The sequence below is a fragment of the Rhinopithecus roxellana genome, chromosome 14 (genome assembly GCF_007565055.1).
Source record: "Rhinopithecus roxellana isolate Shanxi Qingling chromosome 14, ASM756505v1, whole genome shotgun sequence".
Classification (NCBI taxonomy): Eukaryota; Metazoa; Chordata; class Mammalia; order Primates; family Cercopithecidae; genus Rhinopithecus; species Rhinopithecus roxellana.
The window spans coordinates 69080191-69104884 of record NC_044562.1 but is presented as its reverse complement, the minus strand read 5'-3'; the positions used below and the strand labels follow the sequence as shown (position 1 = coordinate 69104884).

Here is a 24694-nt window from a genome sequence, read left to right as displayed (position 1 = left end):
GAGATCGAGACCATCCTGGCTAACACAGTGAAACCCCGTCTCTACTAAAAATACCAAAAATTAGCCAGGCATGGGGGTGGGTGCCTGTAGTCCCAGCTACTTGGGAGGCTGAGACAGGAGAATGGCGTGAACCCAAGAGGCAGAGGTTGCAGTGAGCCGAGATTGCGCCACTGCACTCCAGCCTGGGCAACAGAGCAAGACTCCGTCTCCAAAAAAAAAAAAAAAAAAAAAAAAAAAAAAGAAAGAAAGAAAGAAAAAGAAGAAGAAGAAAAACTTAGCTCAGTGGTCACCTCCTCTGGGGAGCCTTCCTTGACTCTTTTTCCCTGGGCCAGGTTAAGGGTCTCCGCTCTGTGTGCCCTAATGCTTTGGGCATACTCCATCATAGCTTTCCCACAACCCAGCGCACTTCTGTTCCCTTGTGTCTTGTCTAAACTTGACTGAGAATGTCTGGAAAGCAGGGATTATATCTTTCATTGCTTTTGCTCAAATACCCATCTGATGCATGGCAAGAATAGGAACACAACATATTAGCTGAATGCAAACATAGAGGAAGAGAGGGAGGGAATATAAGAAGCTTTAGTTATTTCTAAGAGAAAGGAGAGTTGTTCTGAAAAAGAGGAATTTAAGACAGGCTGCTGAGGAATTATAAAACTGAAAGTAATTACATTTTCCTTCATACCTAATAACATTTAGCCTATTTCTTGAATTTGTTTATATCACCTCAATAAATTCCTTCTGGATAATATTTTTAGGTACTCGGGCAGGTTTTTTAAAATTTCAATCTATACAACAACTGGACCATTTTGATTAATTGTTTTCATCAGCTGGGCCTAAAATGTGTTTATGTTGAAAACAGTAAGATCACATATATCTCACATATATATATAAATGAAAAAATGTGTACCAAATTCCATGCTGAATTATTCTGTTTGCATCTGAAACAGTGATGTTGCTATAAGCATTACTGTGTATCACTGTAAATATCTTGAAAAAGCAATAGCATCTTTTTAAAGGACATTAATGTTTCAATAGCTATGGCAGAAACAAAGGAAGCTATGACAATTGTTACATTTCAAACCACTTTTTGTGTGTTTCTTTGGCCACTCCAACTTTTGCTTCATCTTTGCTTTCAGACTGACCACCCAAAAATCAGACCATGTTCATAAAATGGATTTGTCCTCAGTTTCCTCTGCTTGCTTTCTTCAATGAAATCATGTCCCTGGGAATGGAAGGCATAGGACATGATACATTATGACCAGTCAGTCATGTTTTACAGTTTTGGGTTCAATTGCAGCAGTCCTGTAAAAACAGGCTCATCCCATTCTGTTTTTGAAACATATGATATATTTATCTCAGATTCAAACTACATTCCCTTAACAATGATAAATACATTTGGGGTGATCAATAAATATCAACCATAGCTTGTTTTCTGTGAACACGCTAGAAGTATAATAAATAAGATAATATATAATCCCGAAGGATGAATAATTTGGAGGATCGAGATGAGTTATTCTAATAGGTGCTAAATTCATATGTCATGCCATGTTCTCATAAGTCTTGTCAACATCTGATAATTAGAGGAACTCTTCTCCAATCAGCTATTAGTCAATGTCGACAACTGACACTTACTTGTATATTCTGCTAAGTGACTTAACAAATAGGTTCATTCACCAAACACGTTAGGAAACTCTAAAAAGAATAGGAAGTATATCAGATTCTTGAGTTATACGGCTCACTCCACTTGAATCCAGTGGTTGGTTTACAGCAAGCACCAGGTAGTGATGTTCCTAATGCCGTCTCAACATCGCCACCTGCTGCTCATTCCAGGTCCAAACATTCGTATCTCTAGTCACAGGCTGCGAGACACTTCCTCTGGGTGAGAAACATTCCTGAACCTTGGGTACTCATCAAACCCTAGTAGAACTAAAGGTAATCAATTGCACTCCTGAAGCCACTGGACAAAGGCAGTGGGGGAACTGTTGGCAATGTGGGCAATTAAGTGATAATTATATTTTACTGAATTTCACAAATTTTGTAAGTTTTGTTCTCTATTTTCCAGCATTTAGAACAATGCCTGACACATAGCAGCGACTCAGTAAATATATACTAAATACGTGAATATCCAAGGAGAAGGGTAATTATTCTCATGAATTCACCTTTAAATAATAAAATAAATTATTTTGAAATATTTCTAGCAAATAATAATATCCCTATCTAGGATTGTTAGAGAGGCGAATGAATGAAAATGAAAAAAGGCGGGGCATGGTAGCTCACACCTATAACCCCAGCACTTTGGGAGGCCAAGCAGGGTGCATCCTTTGAGTCCAGGAGCTCAAGACAAGCCTGGGAAATATGGCAAAAAATACAAAAAATACAAAAAATTAGGCTGGTGTGGTGGCAACCCAGCTGCCTGGGAGGCTGAGGTGGGAGGATTACCTGAGCCCCAGAGGTCAAGGCTAAGTGAGCTATGATCATGCCACTGCACTTCAGCCTTGGTGACAGTGAGACGCTGTCCCCACCCCCTGAAAAAAATAGAAAGAAAGAAAATGAAAAGAAAAGGGGGAAGAGGGACTCCTCAATGATTTTAACCAGAAATATGATAAAAATCTGGATGAAAAAATATATATGATAGGAGAAAATTACTAACAGTCTATTCTGCAGATAAAATTGGATATTTATTCTTTTTATTTTAACAAAATTCAAAAAAGTAAAAAGTATATTTAAAAAATCATGTATTTCACTTTTTACCAAGCAGATATTCAAGTTATCCCACTCACTCATTTATATTTTGCATATGATACTAACAAATTTGATAGACTAGTATTTGACATAGAAATTGAAAAAGTATATTGACCTAGCTTCAATGAATTTGGAACAAGAAATTGTTTGCTGAAATATAATTCCACTTTTCAAGAATGAAATTGATTTTCAAGGAAAGTATCTTTTTGTAAAGTGCTGACTTCATCTTCTATTCCTGCAGTGCTAACATCCAGATTTGCATGTGCTGGGAGAGAAAGTTCTTCATGGATCTCTTGTGCTCCTACACATCTCACAGGTAGGTCAAGAATACAAGACTCTGACCCCTTTATATCTGGGCCATTTCTCAGTGTTGCGTCTGCAACTAGTAACCTTCAGGATTGAGGTGATGTTGCCCTCCAAGACAAAGAGCAGACTTGCTTCCTATTTGCTGTAAAACTACAGATTCTCCAAGCTTAGGGTTCCTCTCCTGAACCCCACCTGCTGCAGGTGCATACATCCATCAGGGCCCATCTGCATCACTCAGGGGGAACTGGAGCTAGGAGAATTGATGTGGTATGCTGACACTCTGGCTGCTGCTTTGCTATAATCAATCACCTCTGACCCAGAGGTCAGGTGTCTTCTGTAGTCATCCATGAAACTGTGATAAGTTAACACGTTAGCTTGAACATAGGGTAAAATCTCAAACCCCTCACAGTTCTTGAGAGCATGACTTCATCTAAGAACAGGAATGTTCACAATTAGGAAACCCCAGTGCACTCAAGGTACAACAAAGTGAATTTTCAAAAGGAAAATTCAGTGTTTCGGAGATAATTGATGATGTAAACTGAACATATCTTTTCACTAGTGTCAACAGAATTTTATTCTAGAAAAATCATTTTAAGGGATGTTGAAATTATATTAATTTTAAAACTTCAGTTCTTTATTTAAACTAGGGCTATAAGTATCATGCTAAGAATTGGGTAAAGTAGTCAAATTTTTATAAAATTTGGAGGTTTTACAATATAAATAAAACAAAATACCATTTATAAGCCACAAGAAGAGTTTTCTTCTTTAAGTAGATTTACACTACATAATTTCATCATTTATTTTGCTTAATTATATAGTATAAATAATATAGTTATTTTACTTAGTAACACAGTAAAAAATTCATTCAACAGTCATGATTAAACATCTACATTCCAAACTCCAGCTTCTATTTTTGCTGAGGTAGAAATATCCATCATCTTTCACATTGAGTTCTTAGATTTGGAGTCAAATTATTTCCTTGATGCTTTGAAAAGGGAGAAAGGATTCTAACACTATTCTGAGTGCCACTTGGCTATAGAACCTGCTATAGTACGGATAAATCCCAGTGGAGCTTATTATAATTTGTATAGTTAGCATGCCATGGCTTTCAAATGATAAAATGGGGAATCTAGAAATCAAAAGTCTTTGTGATTAAGAAACATACATTCTCTTCTCCAGTCTGACCTGAATTACTCTATGAATCTGAGAAAGTAACTACTCTCTTCTTTTTTTTTTTTTTTTTTTTTTTTTTAAAAAAAAGACTTTTGGAGGGGATATTCCTTCTCTGCTAAAACCCAGAAAGATATAACAGCAAAGTACAAAATAATGACAGCAGAGAAAACCAGAGTAAGAGAATGGGAATGAAAGAGAGAAACTACATTTTGCAAGGCTGTAAACTATAGGGTTTGAACTGGACACATTGTTTTATAGCAATATGTTTGATAACTGTTTTCCTTAGAAACAATAATAACTGACTTGTAGATGACCCACTCATTTTGAAAAATGAAACTGCAGTTTAAATTTAAAAGTCTCTTATTCAAAAACAGAATTACTGAGGAGAAGCTTAATTAGCACTTAACATCGAATTAGTTCAATAGCTCCAGTAATATGGTATGTCTGTTTCCTCTCTTAAAACAAAGAAATCCCAAATGACAAATAATCTGACAATAAATCTTTCTTTAACATTTTACCACAATTTAGCACTTCCGTTTTGAAATTTTACATTTATTTTTTTCAGAAAGTTTTTATTAGTAAAGAAGTTCAAAATTAAGTCACTATTTTGATATGCAACAGGACATTGTATTCAGGGTGTTGACGATATGATTTTAGATCACAACGTACCTAGCTTCTAGGGTTTCCTCTTTCATTTCCTGCCACATTGTCTGTTTTGAAAACATCAGTGAAATTTAAGGTATGAAAGAATTCCAAAAACACCATTTGAAGGTGTATCTTACATTGGAAAAGGTAGAAAAAAATTTCACATAAGATCCCTAGCCTCATATACTGAGCCATACTCAAGTGATGTGAACAGGTGAACACTGCCACTTAGCAGGAACCAGCTGCTGCAATGAACGTCCAATGAATCAGAGAGGAGAAGCAGAGCACTTCTCCAACTCAAGAAGACCTGGAGATGGTCCACAGCCAGATTTCACTCTGGCTGACTTAAAATGGCAAGATTAAGGTAGAACAATCAGGCTAAGGCACGGTTTCTAGCCTTATGGCTTGTGTGCAAAAAGACTTGCAATATTCATATATTTTTTACCTGGTAAATAAAAGAGGATGAAAAAAAGGAGGGCCTTCGGTAAAAATTTTAAGGTCTTTTTAAACCTTGACATATTTATGATAATTCTCTTCCTCCATGGGAAACACAATAATGTGGGCACAAGTGTCCCCCGCAAACAGACCAGTGGCAGCTGTAAGATAAAACCCTCATGAGGCTAGGCATGGTGGCTCACGCCTGTAATTTCAGCACTTTGGGAGGCTGAGGCAGGAGGATCACTTGAGCCCAGGAGTTTGAGGACTGCCTGCACAACGTAGTGAGACCCTGTCTCTACAAAATAAAAAGTCAGGCATGGTGGCATGTGCCTGTGATTCCAGCTACATGGGAGACTGAGATGGGAGAATCACTTGAGTCTGGGAGGTTGAGGCTGCAGTAAGCTATGATGACGCCACTGCACTCCAGCCAGGGTGACAGAGCCGGGCCCTTTCTCAAAACAACAACAAACACCATCCAACAACCAAACCAAACCAAACCAAACAAAAAAACAAAAAACCCTCATGAGGTGTGTTTGCAGTTTTTAAAGTCACCTTTTACATGTTAAAACAGTCTTTTAGTTTTGAGAACCAAATAATGGCCATAATAGGAATATATGTTAAAAATTCTTCTTTGCTGCTATCAGTTTTGAAATTTTACATGGAGTTTTCACTTCTGTGATGTGCTCCAGCTGGTTGAAGTAATGGGTCTTTTACTGGTCTCCCTGATTACTGAAAATTATCAACTTGATCTCACACTGACCTTGTTAGCACTGTTAAAAAATTCATTTGCCTTCTTTAACCAGGTATTCCTTTCCACCATGAGTTGACCAAATTCTTCTTGAAGCTGACTCAGTTTCTGGTGAGAGAGCTGGAGGTGTTCTTTCTCCACGTAGTCCTTTGACAGCAGAATTCTCAGTGCCCCACTCTTCAGCTTCTCAACAGCAGAATTCCATTCCTGCAACAGATCATTCTTACTAAGTTTATTTTATACATCTCCCCGGTTATGGACTGAATGCTTGTGTCCCCCGCAAATTCCTCTGCTGAAATGTAATCCCCAAGGTGACGACATTAGGAAGTAGGGCTTTGGGAGATTAGTGACCTCATGAAAGAGGCCTGAGAGGGCTACCTTGCCCCTTCCACCATGTGAGGATACGGTAAGTTGGCAGCCTGCAACCCAGAAGAGGGTTTTCACCACAACTCTACCATGCTGGTACCCTGATCTGGAACTTCCCACACCCAGGACAATGAGACAAAAATATCTATTGTATACAAGTTATTCAGTCTATGTTACTTTGTTATAGAAACTCAAACTGGCAGAGACACCCCTTTTTATAATTTCTGATAAGATTCAGAGAATATTTCGATATGTTGAGTATATCAGAAATCTGCCATTCGATTTTCAAATCATGAAAGTGTAGCAAATATTGTAGTGGTAAATGCTTCACTACAGGTTTGAGTGTCATGTAGATGTAGTGGGAAAAGACACAGAAAGAGGCTAAAATGGGACAGTAGAAAGAGGCAGGAAGTTGGGATGAGTGACTGGCAGAGCTCCCAGCTGACCCGAATACAGGTCACTTCCATTTCTATGAAATCCACCTAAAAATATACCCCCTATACAATGAACAACAGTTTTAAATCTTGAACTCGTTTTGTCCAGTGTTTATTCATTTAAGTATAAAAACATATCTTTCCCACAATTCAGTCTCACTGTCAATGTGGGTAACTGTGTACAAGAAATGAAGAGAAATCACGTCTTATGACTGTTGTTTTTGTATCTGCCTACACGTAGAGCCATTAGGTTGGTACAAAGGTAATTGCAGTTTTTGCCACTAAAAGTAATTACCTTTGCACCAACCTAATAAAATGAAGTTCTGCTACCCTTCATAAAATGGATAGCTGTTATTGTTCTGTATTTCCTCCTTCATGATATCAGTTTCACCTTTCAAAGCTTCACTCTTAATATTATATAGACCTTTCAGAAAATGAAAAGAGGTAGCTTTTTACTTTTTGTTGCATGAGGATGGAAAAACATTAAACAGAATTAAAATATGAGTCCCAGTAAACCAAGCATATTTACATTCAATTTATTTGAAGGGAAATTCAAGTTTCTTGCAAAATTCTTGAAGTCAGACCCACTGTCAAAATGATTATCTCTAACACGGCTGTCTTGTTAGTGAATCTTCTGGTATTCACATAAGCTGAGGTTGAGTGATAGGCATAGGCTACTTGTTAAGCGTGGAAAATTTAGCACAAGATTTCAGAAGTCTCAGTCTGACTCCATCCTGCCTTGTTCTACGAGTACAAAGTATCCTATTAAGTTACATTTGTTATATTACATTGTGTAAAATAAGTACAATTTTAGTGCAATTTGCCATGAATTTTTCCATTCATTCATTTCACAAAGTAACTACTATGGTATTACTATGTACCCAGCACTATGCTAAAACAGATGCCTTGGGGAATATAAAGAATAAAATGGTTTGTGCGGTTACCTGTAATCCCAGCACTTTGGGAGGCCAAGGCAAGCAGATCACTTGAGCCCAGGAATTTGAGACCAGCCTGGGCAACATGGCAAAAATCTGTGTCTACAAAAAATACAAATAGTGGGCATATGGGCATAGTGGCGCATGCTTGTAGTTTCAGCTACTTGGTAGGGCTGAGGTGGGAGGATCGCTTGAGACCAGGAAGTCGAGGCTGCAGTGAACTGTGATCATGTCACTGAACTCCAGACACACACACACACACACACACACACACTCTCTCTCTCTCTCTCTCTCTCAATACAGTAGTATTTTAAGTAACAGTTAGCAGGTGATAAGATATTGTACCAACTAATTTGTGGTGTCCATGGGAACCGTTATAGTTTTAGGTGCAAGAGAAAAACATTTTGATCAATGAATACAGGACCATAAAACGTAGAGTAAGAAATTTGAATTATTTGGAGTATCAGTTATATAAAATTAACTATAATCCTCAAAAACCCTTAAATTAGATATTATTTTTTCTAGTATTGACATAGGTTCAGAAGAGTATGCTACTCAAGGTTACATATCGAGTAAGTGGCAGTACCAGGACTAGTTCACAGATCTTTGTCTCATGCTACCTTCCAGGGGACTGAGGATAGACTCAAAAATCTGCAATTTCTCAGTGCATGCAAAAGCAACACTCTTAAGCATGGATATGGGCTACATGAGTTCTCAAGATCTTTCCATTTTTAAAGAGCTATTGTGTCCCCACGTAAGGAAAACTAATATGTGCCAAGATGTTCTTTCATAAAGCACTTTTATCAACCCTACCACTTAAAAACCATTACTTTAACCTACTGGGAATGAGCAAATATTTTTAAAACAGTACAATTTCTGGCACACATAATAGGCACTCACTAAATGTTAGTCCCACTTTTCTGCCCATCAGTTTTGGTTCATTAATTATCCAAAATTTGTTCTTTATTTATGGGTATTCCTGCAACCCAGTTGTAAAATAATGGTAGTGAAATGTTTCCCAAAATGTTATTGATTAGTGTTAAGTATTGATCAGTCTTACGAGATGAAACAAAGTAAAATGGTTTTTTTGTGGGTGTGGTTTTTGTTTGTTTTTGTTTTTGTTTTTTTACTGTAGTACTTCTTGGCATCTTTAATGTACTAATACGCATTGAGACTCTCCTAGAGGAAAGTGTGGTGTGGAATATTTTGGACAAACTCTCTTGATTAATAAACTGTTTGCTAGTCATCTCAGGAGACCAATGCTCCAGATGGAACAACGTTGGGGGAAAACATTCTGTAGCTAAGACCAGCTGAATCACCGAGTTCACCAGCTCTCACAAGTCTTTCTGTTTCTTTCTTTGCTTTGTCTCTGTTCTCCAGCTCCTCTGTTAGTTCATTTCCTCTCTTTGTACCATTCTTTCTTCTTCTGTCTGTTAAGATCTGTGGGGCATTAATGCTCAAACTCAGGTGGAGAAATACTTAATGTGTAAAGATGCAGAATAAAGCAGGTAATTCTTCAAAAAGATTTGGCATTGATCAGAACCTTCTGTGCTGATTAGGGGGAGACTACTTAACAAATATGGAGAAGCTGGGGAGGGCCTAGAAAAACAGGGGCAAGGAAAATGCAGAAGTTAGGATATGAGGAAATGAAATATAGCCATTGCATGCTCAGTCTAACAACACTAAGCTCTAGGATGTTGTCTTAACTGTCTGCAAGATGGTAAGGGTTGATTTTTCTTCCTGTATGTTAGTGGTGTGCTGAACACTTTACATGCATTATCTCATTTAATTTTTATCATATCCCTATGAAGTAGGAACTGTTATTATCTTCATTTTACAGATGGAGTACCTGGGGCTCAGGGAGATGACCAACTTGCCCAAGGTGTCAACATTAGTAAGTGAAAAGGCCAAATTTGAAACTCAGGTAGTTTGACTCTTCTCAGTCTTGATACACTGTTTTTCTCATCAAATAACGATTAACCATATTATTTTGGAATTGGCTAGGCAAAACTTCCATATGGCCTGGACAAGACCTCGGAGGTGATAAAAATCTCATATGACCCTGGCATTCTCAGCTTTGAAATCAGAAGGCTCGCCATTTCAGAATAAACATAAAGCTAATATAGATATAGTTGAAAATTTACAGCCCAAACTCAGACTTAGTTTTGCTTAGCAACTGGACCAAAATAATAAACCTCTTCTCTATGAACAAGAAGAGAAATACCTGTTCTCCAGCAATGTTCATAAATCTGCCTTCAGTATAAATTTTGCAAGCAACATTAAAGAGAGACCTTTGGCGCAGAGCCAAGTCTTTGAAAACCCACTTTGACCTTGTGCTTGACATCATGCTATAAAAAGTGGACTGTGACCTTCCAAAGAAGCTGTAAAGGTCCATTTTGTGTCTCGTATCTTTTTTTGTTCTCCATCCCCAGTCTTCTTAATTACATTTTCACATGAACTCTGTGGGTATTAAATGAAGCTGGGTCCATTCAATATTTCTATTCAGTCTTCTCGGAAAATTGGTTCTGTTTTCTTTGGGCAATCTATAGGCAGTTTCTGATGCATTTCTATACCATTCTGGTAATGTATTTATTTCCCCAGCCATTTTTCATAGGGGACAGTTCCACCATTTTATTTTTAAGATAAAACTTTCCAGAGCCATTTGAATCCATCACACTATTTAAAAAATATAGTCGTCACCCTTGTCAAGGCTGGAGGAGCCCAATGGAGAAAATCTCGTTCTGTTTTCTCTAAGCGGTTGCTGCCTGCCTGCTAAGTGCTAAACTTCTAACAGGGTCTCAGTCACTTTGCAATAAAATATTTCCAGTACTTGTCCCCACCAGCAGGAAGTCAAAGCCGCTCACTTCCTTGGCTTTTCAATTTGACAGAGACGCGTGCATATCTCGGACCTGATACAGACATGAGGCCCTGTGTGTTCCCGGGTTTGCAGTGTCTCCATAGGTCACTCCATTATTTTCATTTTTCACTCACAGTAGGAACCTTTTTAACTGTACCTTTCAGTATTCCATTTGCTGAGGCAATTGAGCTTCTCTTGGATCCCTTGATTGAAAGGGTACTTTTCAGAGGATTAGTGCTGATAGACAAGAAGGCAAAAAAGATTTCTTCTTTCCTTCCCCCCACTGCTAGTCCCAGCTTAGCTCTTTAAATGAAGTTATGACTTGGCATAACAATTATCCAGCAAGCAGATCCAAAAAGTAAGAATGTTAGGGGCTCCAACTGAAATGAAAAAATAATGATAACCACAGTATGTTTAGTAAGCTTTCGCTCACACAAAAACTTCTCTGTGTATGAGGGGATTTTAACCATTCAAAATCAAGTGGTAAATTTTCATTATAAGCTTGACTTCAGAATTTAAGTTTTAAGTGGGGGAAAGGTGGACCAAAAAACAATCGGGAATATATTTGAAAAGTACTAAAAAATATTAACTGTGGAGATTACTGGCCAAAATCAAATCTGGCAGAAGCATGTGTTGAGTTCACGCATAGTTCCGAAAGCATGGCTGATTCCTAGACCATCTCATTAGATACTATAGCCTATTTTTTGTTTAACCCCCAAGTCCACAGTTCCATTTGGAACAACTAGAATTAACTCATTGACACAAAATCATAGAATTTTGCATGATTGCATTAGCAGATGGTAAAACAAACCTGGCAATTTTAATCATAGAATATTTGAAAGTCTGCTTAAGATTTTTGTTTTTAACAGAAATGTTTATGCTTTTGAAGAGTGGCATTGAGCCCTTTAGAAGTTGAAACTCTGATTATATCAAGTTGGATTATAAAGTAGGTGGCAGTTTCTTCTCCTCATGTTCCCTTCAGGGGCATTTCTATGCTGACCTATGCAAATGTCAGGGTCATTCTGGAGAGAAGTGTCTTGCCTCAGTCTCCCATGCTTGCTGAGTTCAGGTGTCTACAGGCCATTTGAACTTTGCCCTCACTATGATGCAGTCCAGCAAAGGCACAGATTGCAAACAGGAAGGACTGTGATTTTGCATTTCACCTAGAGATGAAAGAAGTGTGCTGTTTCACCTCCCAGACATAGGGTGCAAATCATTGCGATTGAACCAGGGAGAGCTTGTGGATAAGAGCAAAGAACACCAGCTAGAGGTGCACTTTTTATCTAAGCTTGTTAAGCAGCTTCAGGAAGAAGATTTTGTTTTTTTGAGCCTTATTTTTACTGCAGTGCAATGACAGTCACCACCAGTTTGTACATTTCTGCTTTCCTAGTGACTCATCTGTTAATTCAGTGACAAATTAGCTGGGCTTCAAGTTCCTGGATTTCATGCCCTCCCAAACTGTGGGATACTGGCTGTTTGATCCATAAATTAACCTTACCAGCATTAGAATTGCAAGTCTATAGTAGAAGTGACAGATATCATCAAATTAATTTCTGAGTATTAGTTGCTGCTTTCTTATCTTAGTTCATTTAGATATTTTAGAGATTTAGTTTGTTTTAGTTCATTCAGATATTTTTAAAGTTGCAGGAAAATAGCCCATGACTTGGAAATCTCTTGTTTCCCTTGTTCTCTTCAGTGTTCGGCCACTGAATGATTCCACTCAGCAGCACTTTAGCAGCATGAAGCAGGGTGCTTGTTGCTAATACATACTGAAGAAAATCACTATGTGGCAAAATAAAATTGGAAAATAAAATCACAACACACTATGCTTATAAACAAATCTTCAAAATAGTCATTGGAGCACAAATGCATTTATTCTTTCTTCCTTGGTTCAACATAGATGAAAATTTAATTACAAGGGAATTCTGGGGAAAATATTCCCAAGATTTGTGTATTCCAAGAACCATTTTCTTCTTTAGTGTTTTGTCCCTATTTTTCTTAGATTTGTTGTTCCTATTAATCACATTTTCTTCTAGTTAAGTAAGAGAGCTTGGTTGGTGTTTCCATTTTAAATTAAATTTAATAAAAGTCTAGCTGGCCAAAATACTTGCATCTAACACAATTTGCCTACAATCAGATTGTGTCATGGGTTGACCAGGTGGTCCCAGTTTATCTTAATGTCCTCCGAGGACTTACTTTTTCATTGTCTACACAATCCATTGGAGATATTTTCAGGATCTCAACACATATAATTCAGCTATAGGGGAAATTATTAGATTGTGTGGTGATTTCCCTAAATGAAATAGGCTAACTTAATAGAAGGGAGGGTCTATTTATGTTTTATCCACAATAAACCTCAAATATAGACTTTTTAAAAAGGCTCTTAAATCTGATTGGCTGTTAGTATCTCTTGGGAAAGTTTTAAAAACACATATTTCCAGGCTCACCCCCTATCCACTGAATCATAATTTATATTGGTAGGGTGAAAATAATAAGGATTTAAAAAAAATCTGAAGCATTTTATTTGCAGTCAGGGACAAGGAAATGACACAATCAGACAAATTTTGGAACCACTGATCCAGTATATTCTAAGGTATTTAATGAATAGGTAACATTTTACTTAGAATAATTGATATCTAATTATACCAATAATTGGAAGATAGATTCTATAAGAATAGTAGTTTAAACCTAAAACTTTCAACTAACTTGACTCTGAAAATTACATTATTGTATTAATGACTTCTAAATCTAAAATTTAACTTTAGTTTTACACATTACTTCATTCAGTCAATAAGTATTGAGCTAGCCTGTGGAAGATACAATGACAAATAAACAAAATCCTCACCCTTAGACTCCTTGAATGATTGTTACACTAATCCATCAGGAGTTTAAACAGCCCTGTGCAATATTGAATATCATTAGTCTTAATTCAGAAAGATGAAACTGACGCATTTCTTCCTACTTTCTTCATTGACATCATTGTCTCAACAAAGGCACAACTGATTTAAAAGGGGAAGGATCCAAAATTACAGCTGGATATAAAGAATAAGTTCTAATGTTCTATAACACTGTAGGATGACCATAATATATATTTTCAAATAGTTAGAAGAAAGGATATTGGATGTTCCCAACACAGAGAAATAATAAATGTGCGAGATGATGGATTCGGTAATTAGCCCAATCTGATATACATACATATGTTATATGTATTGAAACATCACTATGTACCCCACAAATATGTACAATTATTATGTGTCACTTCAAAGAAAAAAAGCTAAGAAAAGGTAAAAAAATATGATCAGGTTTTTCTTTCCCAAAATTGTCTATATGCCCATGTGGTTATTTTTACCTTCCTTGTAAAATTTTTGTAACTATATTTATAATAGCTATGTATTCTATTATAGGAAAAAATCCTCACCTCTAATGGTGTGGAAGAAATCACTTGTCTTCTAACAAAATCCACTGAAAGCTAGAATTTCTTCAACTCATCTCTTTGCAGGCTCTGGGTTTCAGTTCACCACTAAGTATATGCACAGGACTCTCATTCCATAGTCAATAATCTGTGAGCCAGCCACAAATGATACCGGGATGGGCATTCCATAACTCTCCTACGCTGAATGTGAAACCATCTAAAAAGTACTATTCAGCACCTTTTATGAACACAAGCTCAAATGGAAAACAAAACAAGTGTGTAGTAGAAAGTGAAATCAGTTTCTGCTTTGGGGTACCTGAGAAGCCATCTTATTGGGTCTTAAACACACACGGGAATTTCACCTGGTGAGGATAGAGGTGGGTCTTGGGAGAGGGCAAGGATGACCCACCATGTCCCAAGCAGGAGAGACAGCACGAGCCAGAGCACTGAAGCAAGGGGGTCGGTGTTATCAAGAAAATGTGGAGGACGATTCTGGATCATAGAGAAATGGAGCTAATGGTTTCCAGAGAATTAATAAGAGTTTCCTATAGGAAGCGATGTCTGAGCTGAGACCTCAAACAAGCTGTGGGAGTTATCTAGGCAAAAAAAGGAGTGGAGGTGGAGTGGGCAGTGAAGAGTGACAGAAAAATGAGATATTAAGAATGAAAAGAGATATAAAGTGAACAGGAGATAGAACCAGTGGGATCTAGAATAGGATCCATTTCTCCTGGAAATGAGGGGAAAGAAGTAAAAGAGAGAAGCAAGGAAGAGACAGAGTTTGGGCAGAGAAGGAAAGAACAAGCAATTCCACTCTGTGGGATGAAGTGACTTTGAGGTTAGTTAAAGCCTGGCTCCACGGTAGTTGAGAATTTTAAAAGAGCGCGAAGGTTTTGGACTAGTTGTTACGGGGTATGGAGCAGGGAATTAACAGATGATAAATAAAGGGATTTGAAAGGCTAACTGGTAACAGATAAATTACGATCAGAATAATTATGCTAATTGTTTCAGAATTAGGAAGAAACAGAGAAACCGGGTGATTGAGTTTACTCACAACAGCCCTGGTGGTCCGTGCTGAGTAGCACAAACAACAGAGACCAGGAAAAGAAAGAAGGCAGGGAGGTTGTGATGAGAGCAGTTTTGGGTGATACTATAAAACAAAGTGTTGTGGCCACAGGAGCGGGAAGGTGAAGCTAGCTAAAAATAGGCCTTTGGAGTAAAAAAAAGTCAAGGAAAGGGAAGGCTAGGGCATTAAATAAGTCACTAAATGGCTAAATTAGCACAGGAAGGCTGTAGGCGGTTCAGGGATTGACTGTGTTAAGGTATAAGAAGTCCTCTCAGGTGTTCACTTAAAGTAGATTCAATTTCACTATTATTATCATGATAGCAAAATACCATGCAATATAATAGTATTAACTGTAAAAAGCCATGCTTTCCGGGACATTTTATTTAAGGGCTGACAAATGCCAGGAAAAAAACAAAAAAGATGTATGAGGAATTTTTGTAAAAGTCAAAACTAAAACTGATTTTCTAAGCATTTAAACTTAATGAGCTGGTAAAGATTCTGTAAGCAAAATAACAGCAGGTAGTTTTAAACCTCATGATCATAGATCATAGAGCACAATGTTCTTTATTTGCTTTCTTAACTCAGCCCTTTCTTAGATGGATATAAATATTTCGGAGGGACTTTCTAAATTCAACATTCCCTTGGAAATTAAAACATAGGGTTCACTAAGCTTTAAATTGAGCTGCAAGTTAAGGCTAGAATAGGGTCACCAATATGAAAATCCCATCATTGTGTGGACATTCCCAGTGCTTGCTGGCAAATTCAATACTATTTGTATATATTTTGCCTGTTAGTAATAAAATGATTTCTAATTTATGTTCTGTGAAAAATGACATCTGCTTTTAATTGGAAAGTTCATTAAAGAATCAGACAAGTAAAACAAATTATTCACTAAAATGAAGACAGAGGAATTGAAATGCTCTGATGCAGGTGTCTCACTCTTTGGAGAACTCACTAATTTCTGCCTTGAGACATTTCAGATTCAGATCCCACTTTATTTTTTAAATTAAATGAAACATTATAAAACAGACTGTCTTTCATTGTATTGATTTTCTTTGTAATCATCAGATATGTGAGCTGATTTACTGAAGCAATATATTTTATAGTGATTTTACAATTTTTTCACATACCTTTGGTGAAGGAATTTGGGAAGGTAATCAAAGTTCAAATAGCAGAAGAATCAGCTTCTTTATACAGGTTAATAAGTGCAGCAATGAGAAGAAAATTGTTCAACAATGCCTGTGATACACTTGGAAAATATTTGGATATCCTGGACACTGTGATTATGCAAACTCTGGATATTGCTACATACCTCTTTAACTACCCATGAGACGTATAAGTAGCTCCTTTGTTACTAAATATAAGAGCTACTTCTGAGGAAATATTCCTATTTTTGAAAATGAACAATCAGAACATTTAAATACTTATCTTTTGATCTTCAATTACCTGAGTAATGCATCTAGGACTAAATAAAAACAATAACAAAAAATAAGTTGTAAGCTTGGGCAAGCATGTCCATACCTTAAGAGACTCAAAGATTTATTTTGACTTATATCTTCTGAGTTTTAACAATGACGCAGTATTCTGACTCTATCACTTATACTCTTTCATTGTGCAGTTATTTCCCTTACAAACTTTGTTATCCAAAAGGCAGCCCCAAGACCCGCAGCATCATTACCCTGCAGCTTGTTAGTAATGTAGATACTAAGGTCCCACTCTAAACCTGATGAATCAGAATCTGCCTTTTAAAATATATGGGTAATTCATGAGTACACTATAGTTTGAGAAGCTCTGGTCTAGAATACACTGAAATAGCAGCTTTTTACAACTAGACAGATGAGCAAAAAACAAATGAACAAAAAATATGGAAGGAGAAACTTGCAGATGATATGATCTTACATGCTGAAAACTCTAAGGGATAATTTTTAAAAATTAAAGCAAATAAATTAAATCAGTAGCGTTGGAGAGTATAAAACCAACACTCAAAAAAAATCACTTGTGTTTCTATAGAATAGCATTGAACAAACTGAAAAGGAAATTAAGAAAATGATTTCATTCACAGTAGCATCAAAAAAATGTAAAATACCTAGGAATAAATTTAATCAAGGAGATTGAAAACTTATACAAGGAAAATTACAAAACACTGTTAAAAAATGAAAAACCTAAATAAATGACAAGATATCACATGATCATGAATTGGAGAATTTAATGTTACGATGGAAATACTCCCCAGAGTATTCTAGGGATACAATGCAATCCCTATCAGAATCTCACTGGCCTTTTTTGAAGAAATGGAAATGCTGATCCTAATATTAATGTGGAATTGCAAAGGATCCTAAATAGCAAAAACAATCTTGATAAATAAGAAGAAAATTAGAGAACTTACACTTTCAGATTTTAAAACTTACTACAATCCTACAGCAATCAAAGCAGTGTGGCAAACTGGCATGAAGATAGACACATAGATTTACAGAATAGAAGAGCCCAGAAATAAACCCACACATCTGTGGTCAATTAATTTTCAGTGAGTGTGCCAAAGTCATTCAATAGAGAAAGAATATTTTTTTCCAACAAATCGTGCAGGGACAATTGAATATCCACATGCAAACTAATGAAGTTAGACCCTTACCTCACAGCATACAAAAAATTAACTCAAAATGGAACAAAGATTTAAATATATACACTAAAGCCATCAAATTGTTATAAGAAAACATAAGGGATAAATTTTCATAACTTTGGATTTGGTGATGGTTTCTTAGATATGACACCAAAAACATAACCAGAAAAATTAAGATAGATAAACTTTATCAAAATTAAAACTTTTACTTAGAAAAGAACATTTTGGTCAAAGGGCTTGACTAGAGATTTTTTTTAAGGAAGATATACAAATGGCCAGTCAGTAAATGAAAAGATCTGCAACATCATTAGTTATTAGGGAAATGCAAATAAGAATCACAATGAACTAGCACTTGATGTAGACTAAGATGACTATAAAAATCAAACAAAATGAAAGAAAACAAGGGCTGGAGAGGATTTAGAGAAATTGGAATCTTCTACCTTTCTGGTAGAAATATAAAACAGAGCAGCTGCTATGGAAAAACAGCATAGTAATTTCTCGTAAGTTAAGCATAGAAACTCCACACGATCTAGCAATTCTACTCCTAGGTATTACCTAAAAGAATTGAAAAGAGGTATTCAAAAATATACATATACATGAATGTTCAAAGCAGCACTATTAACACTAGACAAAAGGTGAAAACAACACAAATGCCTATCAACTGATGTATGGATAAATGAAAGGTGGTATATCCATGCAATGGAATATTATTCAGTATAAAAAGGAAGTGTTAATACACGCTGCAACATGGATAGACCTGAAAAACTTGCAAAGTGAAAGAATTCAGACACAAAAAGCCATTAAATATTATTTTATTTAATGGTATTACCAGAATGGGTAAATACATGGACACAGAAAGCAGATTAGTTGTTGTCAGGGGCTGAGGGGAGACAGGAATGAAGATTGACTGCTTAATGGTTATGGTGTTTCTTTTTGGAGTTATGAAAATATTTTGAACTAGGTAGCCATGATAGTTACACAATACTGTCTAATTTACTAAATGTCACTAATGATAAATTTTTTGTAATATTTACTTTACCATTGTTTTCTTAAAGCCTATATTATGTTGTGTTTCTGTTGTGCCAGGCATTGTGCTAAGAACTGTTACATATGGCCAGTTGTGGTGACTCACGCCTGTTATCCCTGCACTTTGGGAGGATGAGGAGGGCAGGTCACTTGAGGTGAGGAGTTCGAGACCAGCCTGGCCAACATGATGAAACACTGTCTCTACTAAAAATAAGAAAATCAACTGGGGCATGGTTGCGCATGCCTGTAATCCCAGCTACTCAAGAGGCTGAGGCAAGAGAATTGCTTGAACCTGGAAGGCAGAGCCTGAATAAGCCAAGATCGTGCCACTGCACTCCAGCCTGGGCGACAGAGTGAGACTCGGTCTCAAAAAAACAAAACAAAACAAAACAAAACCAAAAAAACAAACACACACACACACAAAACTGTTATAAACGACCACATTTAATCTTCACAACAAACTGTAAATTAGGTACAATTGTTAACCCCTTTCACAAAAAGGGACTGGAACTTAGGCCCAAATACACAAAAAATTTGCCCAAGATTATATCAGAAGTAAGCAGAGATGCTCAAATTTAACTCCAGTTCCCTTGCCTGAGTGCTGCCATCCTGTATGCTACCTGGGAGCGTCCCATTCACTCTCTGCTAAATAGTCTAAGATGCTACATGTTGCCATTTCACATAACGTATATCTACACGGTTTGGTAACATGTAATCCTTAGAAAACAAATTTAAAATATGTGTTAAAATGAGGAAATGTTTATGATATAATGTTAATTGGAAAAAGCATCACATTGTAAAACAACACATACAATTTTTTGTGTATACACACATATAGTGTATATGTGCACATAATACACAATTTTGGAACACTCACATGTAAATGTTTTATATTTCTTTCCTATTTCCATATACACCCACATACAGTGTGATTTTAATTTTCTTTTGTTTAGTTTTATGTCATTTCTATTTTTTCTAAGATGAGAAGGTACTGTGTAATCAGAAAAATAAAACAATAAACATATTTTGAAAGAGTCACTCTCTTGCATTGGCTCTACTGATGAAAATTATGCATTTAAATTACTTAAATAAGCTTGTGGGATATTCTGCTTTACTTCCTTATCCTATATTTATAAATATGTTTTAACTTTGAACTCTTCCCTTTGACTAAAGTTTCTGTGGGACCTAAGCACCTAACCATTGATATTTTCTGAAGATCTCCAAATAATATTATTTGAAGGAACTTGGGGCCAAGATCACAAATCCAATTTATGAAATCACTCAATAATGACTAGAAAATATTTTCAATGACTTGGAAAATCGGATTAGATGATGAATCGTGGAAGATGGTTTTAATCTTGAAGCTGAGATATGTGAATGCTGCTATATTAAAACACTGAAGATGATGTTTCTATACACAATTTTCAGTTTTGCTTCTCTCCCAGAACTTTAAAAATTATTATTAATCAAGAACTTCATAAACAATATATGTCATAATAAAAGACAACAATATAAGAAGTCATCCATAAAAATTAAGAGGAACATGAACATACATGAAACACATGGGTGAAACGTCTAATTGGTGCCTCTTAAATTTTAGCATGAATACAAATCCTCTTGGGGAATTTGTTAAAACACAGTCTCATTCCATAAGTGTGATGGGTGGATTTGAGATTCTAAATCTCTAACAACTCTGACGCTGCTGTTGCTCTCTGGGAGTCACACCTTGAATAACAAGGTTATATAAGTTTCCTTTAAGCCTTAAAGATGGAGATTAATAACCTCCATCTCGAAAGAGATCATGCCCTTCCTAAAGTCACTCCCATTCAAACCACAGTAGTTTCTTAAGTGATTTTCTGTCTTCTATCTCCCTCCCATTACTGTCATTCACATTGTTTCCAAGGTAATCTCCCAAAATGCAAATCAGTTTAAGCTATACTTTGATGATATTTAATTGCCCATCTGGTCTCAAATCCAAATGTTTACAGCAGCCAGGCACATAATGTGAATAAGTGAAGCAAGGCTAAAAGGGGAGGTAGGTCATGAGGAATAGTGGCAAACTAAGGACTGTGGCAGACTGATGTGCACATACCTTTTCTAAAAGAAACAGGTATTACTGGGCTCCAGCCAGGAGTCACTATGTCTATGTGGGAAGATGAGTTGATAATGCCAGATCTTCCAGTTTTTTTTAAAAAAAACAGGAAATCTAGATTTCTTTTTTAACAGAAACTCCAACATTTTAAGATTCACATTATTTTTTTCAAGCCAGATGCCCACCAAAACCTACATAGAATCTCTGGGAATGAGATGCAGACATCAGTATTTTTTCAACACCCCCCAGGTGACTCTAGTTGCAGCCAGAGTTGAGAAGCACTAATCCACACATTCCCCCATGGCACGAACTAGAAAGGGCCTGAACTTAACCAAGGGTTGAAGCTATAGAAGTACAGATTGGTTCATGAAGGGAATTCTATTATATGAACATTATTTCTGATGTGTAAGAGAAGGACTGATTATACCTCCTCAAAAAAAAAAAAAAAAAAATTAGCAAGTATTTGTTTGCATAGTATTTTAATACATCCTACAACAAATTCTGAGTTTCAAAGGTTGAATTCAAGCTTTGGGGCATCAAGTTGATTTATAATACAATTTAAGAGTATTTAAGGTTTTAAACCAAAGGATGGTTTATAATCATCCATGTCTGCTATTTCTTTGTCTCTTACGCACGTAAAAGAAAAAAAGAATTTTCATATTCAGTAAAGAAAGTATAATTTAAAACAATTACCCACAGTCAAAGGTCATATTTAAAAATCCTTTAGTTTATTTATTTCAATACGTTCTGAATAAAGTATCACACTTATTAAGAGCTATGAAAGTTGCTGTATTTCTTGTTCTGAATGTATTCCAGTAAGAAATGATAGAGACATTTTCAAAGTTTACTTAGAAAGAACTCACTGAGTAAACTAAAAGCCATATACACCAGCTTCCTGCTGTTGAACTTAGCTGTGGGTAGCAGAGAACACCTGCTTTCTCTGTGTTACCAGATTAATTAGAGGAGCTTCACTAATGAATCCTCAGCTTGATGCCTTATTTCTATGTTAAATCTTCTTTGAAAGGAACATTTCCTATTCTGTGCCTCGTATCGACACCCAAACAAAAGTCCAAAATGTAATACGCTGCTTACTACTTAAGGACATATAAAATTGAATTTCTTTTCCATGAACAAGAAATTAGATTGTTGAAAAACCACAGATTAAAACTATTTGGAAGTTTACACGATGGATGGGAAAGGAAACCAAACAATATTTTTGGAGTTACTACTAAAACGTGGATGTGCTCACAAACATTTTCTTTTTTTTAACTTTTATTTTATGTTCAGGGATACAGTGAAGGTTTGTTACACAGGTGAACTCGTGTCACAGGGTTTGTTGTACAGATTATTTCATCACCCAGGTATTAAGCCCAGTCCCCAATAGTTATCTTTTCTGATCCTCTTCCTTCCCCCATCCTCCACCCTCAAGAAGACCCCAGTGTCGGCTGTTTTCTTCATTGTATTCATAAGTGCTCACCATTTGACTCTCATTTATATGTGAAAACATGCACTATTTTGTTTTCTGTTCCTGCATTAGTTTGCTAAGGATAATAGCCTCCAGCTCCATCCATGTTCATGCAAAAGACATGATCTCATTCTTTTTTATGGCTGCATAGTATTCCATGGTGTATATGTACCAAATTTTCTTTATCCAATCTGTCATTGATGGGCATTTAGGATAATTTTATGTCTTCACTGTTGTGAATAGTGATACAATGAACATTGACATGCATATATCTTTATGGTAGAATGATTTCTATTCATCTGGGTATATGCCCAGTAATGAGATTGCTGGGTTGAATGGTAGTTCTGCTTTTAGCTTTGAGGAGTCTCCATACTGTGATTTACACATTCCCATCAACCGTGTGTAAGTGTTCCCTTTGCTCCACAACTTCACCAGCATCTGTTATTTTTTCACTTTGCCATTCAGATTGGTGTGAGATGGTATCTCATTGTGGTTTCGATTTGCATTTCTCTAATAATCAGCAATATTGAGATTTTTTTCATGTTTGTTGGCTACACGTATGTCTTCTTTTGAGAAGGTCTGTTGATGTCCTTTGCCCACTTTTTAATGGAGTTGTTTGTTTTTCTCTTGTACATTTGTTTAAGTTCCTTATAGATGCTGGATATTAGACCTTTGTCAGATGCATAGTTTATAAATATTTTCTCCCATTCTGTAGATTGTCTGTTTACTCTGTTGATAGTTTATTTTGCTGTGCAGAAGCTCTTTAGTTTAATGAGATCCCACTTGTCAATTTTTGCTTTGTTGCAATAGTTTTGGGTGTCTTTGTCATGAAATCTTTGCCTATTCCTGTGTCTAGGATAATATTGCCTAAGTTGTCTTCCAGGGATTTTATAGTTTTGGGTTTTACATTTAAGTCCTTAATCAACCCATCTTGAGTTGAGTTTTGCATATGGTGTAAGGAAGGGTCCACCTTTAATCTTCTGCATATGGCTAGTCAATTATTCCAGTATTTATTGGATAAGGAGTCTTTACCCTATCATTTGTTTTTGTCAGCTTTTTTGAAGATCAGGTGGTCATAGGTTTGTGGCCTTATTTCTGGATTCCCTATTCTGTTTCCTTGGTCTATGTACCTGTTTTTGTACTAGTACCATGCTGTTTTGGTTACTGTGGCCCTGTAGTATAGTTTGAAGTTTGGTAACATAATGCCTCCAGCTTTGTTCTTTTTGTTTAGGATTGCCTTGGCTATTTGGGCTCTTTTTGATCTTATATGAATTTTAAAATAGGATTTTCTACTTCTGTGAAGAATGTCATTGATATTTTGATAAGAATAGGGTTGAATCTGTAAATTGCTTTGTGCAGTATGGCCATATTAATGATATTCTTTCTTCCTATCCATGAGTATGGAATTGTGTTTCCGTTTGTTTGTGTTGTCTGTGAATTCTTTGGGCGGCGTTTTCTAATTCTCATTGTAGAGATCTTTCACCTCCCTGGTTAGCTAGGAATTCAAATTTTTTTGCAGCAACTGTGAATGGGATTGCCTTTATGATTTGGCTCTTGGCGTGGCTGTTGTTGGTGTATAGGAATGCTAGTTATTTCTGTACATTGATTTTGTATCCTGAAATTTTGCTGAAGTTATTAGCTGAAGGAGCTTTTGACCAAGACTATGGGGTTTTCTAGATATAGAATCACGTCATCTGCAAAAAGAGAGAGTTTGACTTCCTCTCTTCCTATTTGGATGCACTTTATTTCTTTCTCTTGCCTGATTGCTCTGGCTAGGATTTCCAATACTATATTGATTAAGAGTGGTGAAAGAGGGCATCTTTGTCTTGTGCCAGGCTTCCAGCATTTGCCCTTTCAGTATAACGTTGGCTGTGGGTTTGTCATAGTTGGCTCTTATTATTTGGAGGTATGTTCCTTCAATATCCAGTTTATTGAAGATTTTTAAAATGAAGCGGTGCTTAATTTAGTTCTGTTTATGTGATGAATCACAATTATTGATTTGCATATGTTGAACCAACCTTGCATCCCAGGGATGAAGCCTACTTGATTGTGGTGGATTAGCTTTTTGATGTGCTGCTCAATCTGGTTTGTAAGTGTTTTGTTGAGGATTTCTGCATCAATATTCATCAAGGATATTGACCTGGTTTTCATTTTTTGTTGTGTCTCTGCCAGGTTTGGGCCTCATAGAATGAGTTGGGGAGGAGTCCCTCCTCCTCAATTTTTGGGAATAGTTGTTGGAGGAATGGTTCCAGCTCTTCTTTGAACCTCTGGTGGAATTTGGCTATGAATCTATCTGGTCTTAGGCTTTTTTTGTTGTTGTTGATAGGCTATTTATTATTTATTCAATTTTGGAGTTCATTATTGGTCTGTTCTGAGAA

The 24694-nt window shown here is 36.4% G+C and overlaps 1 protein-coding gene and 1 long non-coding RNA gene across 2 annotated transcripts in view; one reads left to right on the top strand and one right to left on the bottom strand.

Moving 5' to 3' along the window:
• Positions 1-24694, bottom strand: part of CCDC141 (coiled-coil domain containing 141) — a 207778-nt gene that overhangs the window by 77203 nt on the left and 105881 nt on the right. Inside the window, exon 7 of the mRNA XM_010382868.2 lies at positions 6062-6256. Coding sequence (XP_010381170.2) covers positions 6062-6256 — 195 coding nt within the window. The remainder of the gene's footprint in view (positions 1-6061; positions 6257-24694) is intronic.
• LOC115893268 lies at positions 1591-18940 on the top strand. The gene is made up of 3 exons (XR_004053251.1): positions 1591-2134; positions 2981-3055; positions 18820-18940. It is a non-coding gene; the product is annotated as an uncharacterized LOC115893268 (long non-coding RNA).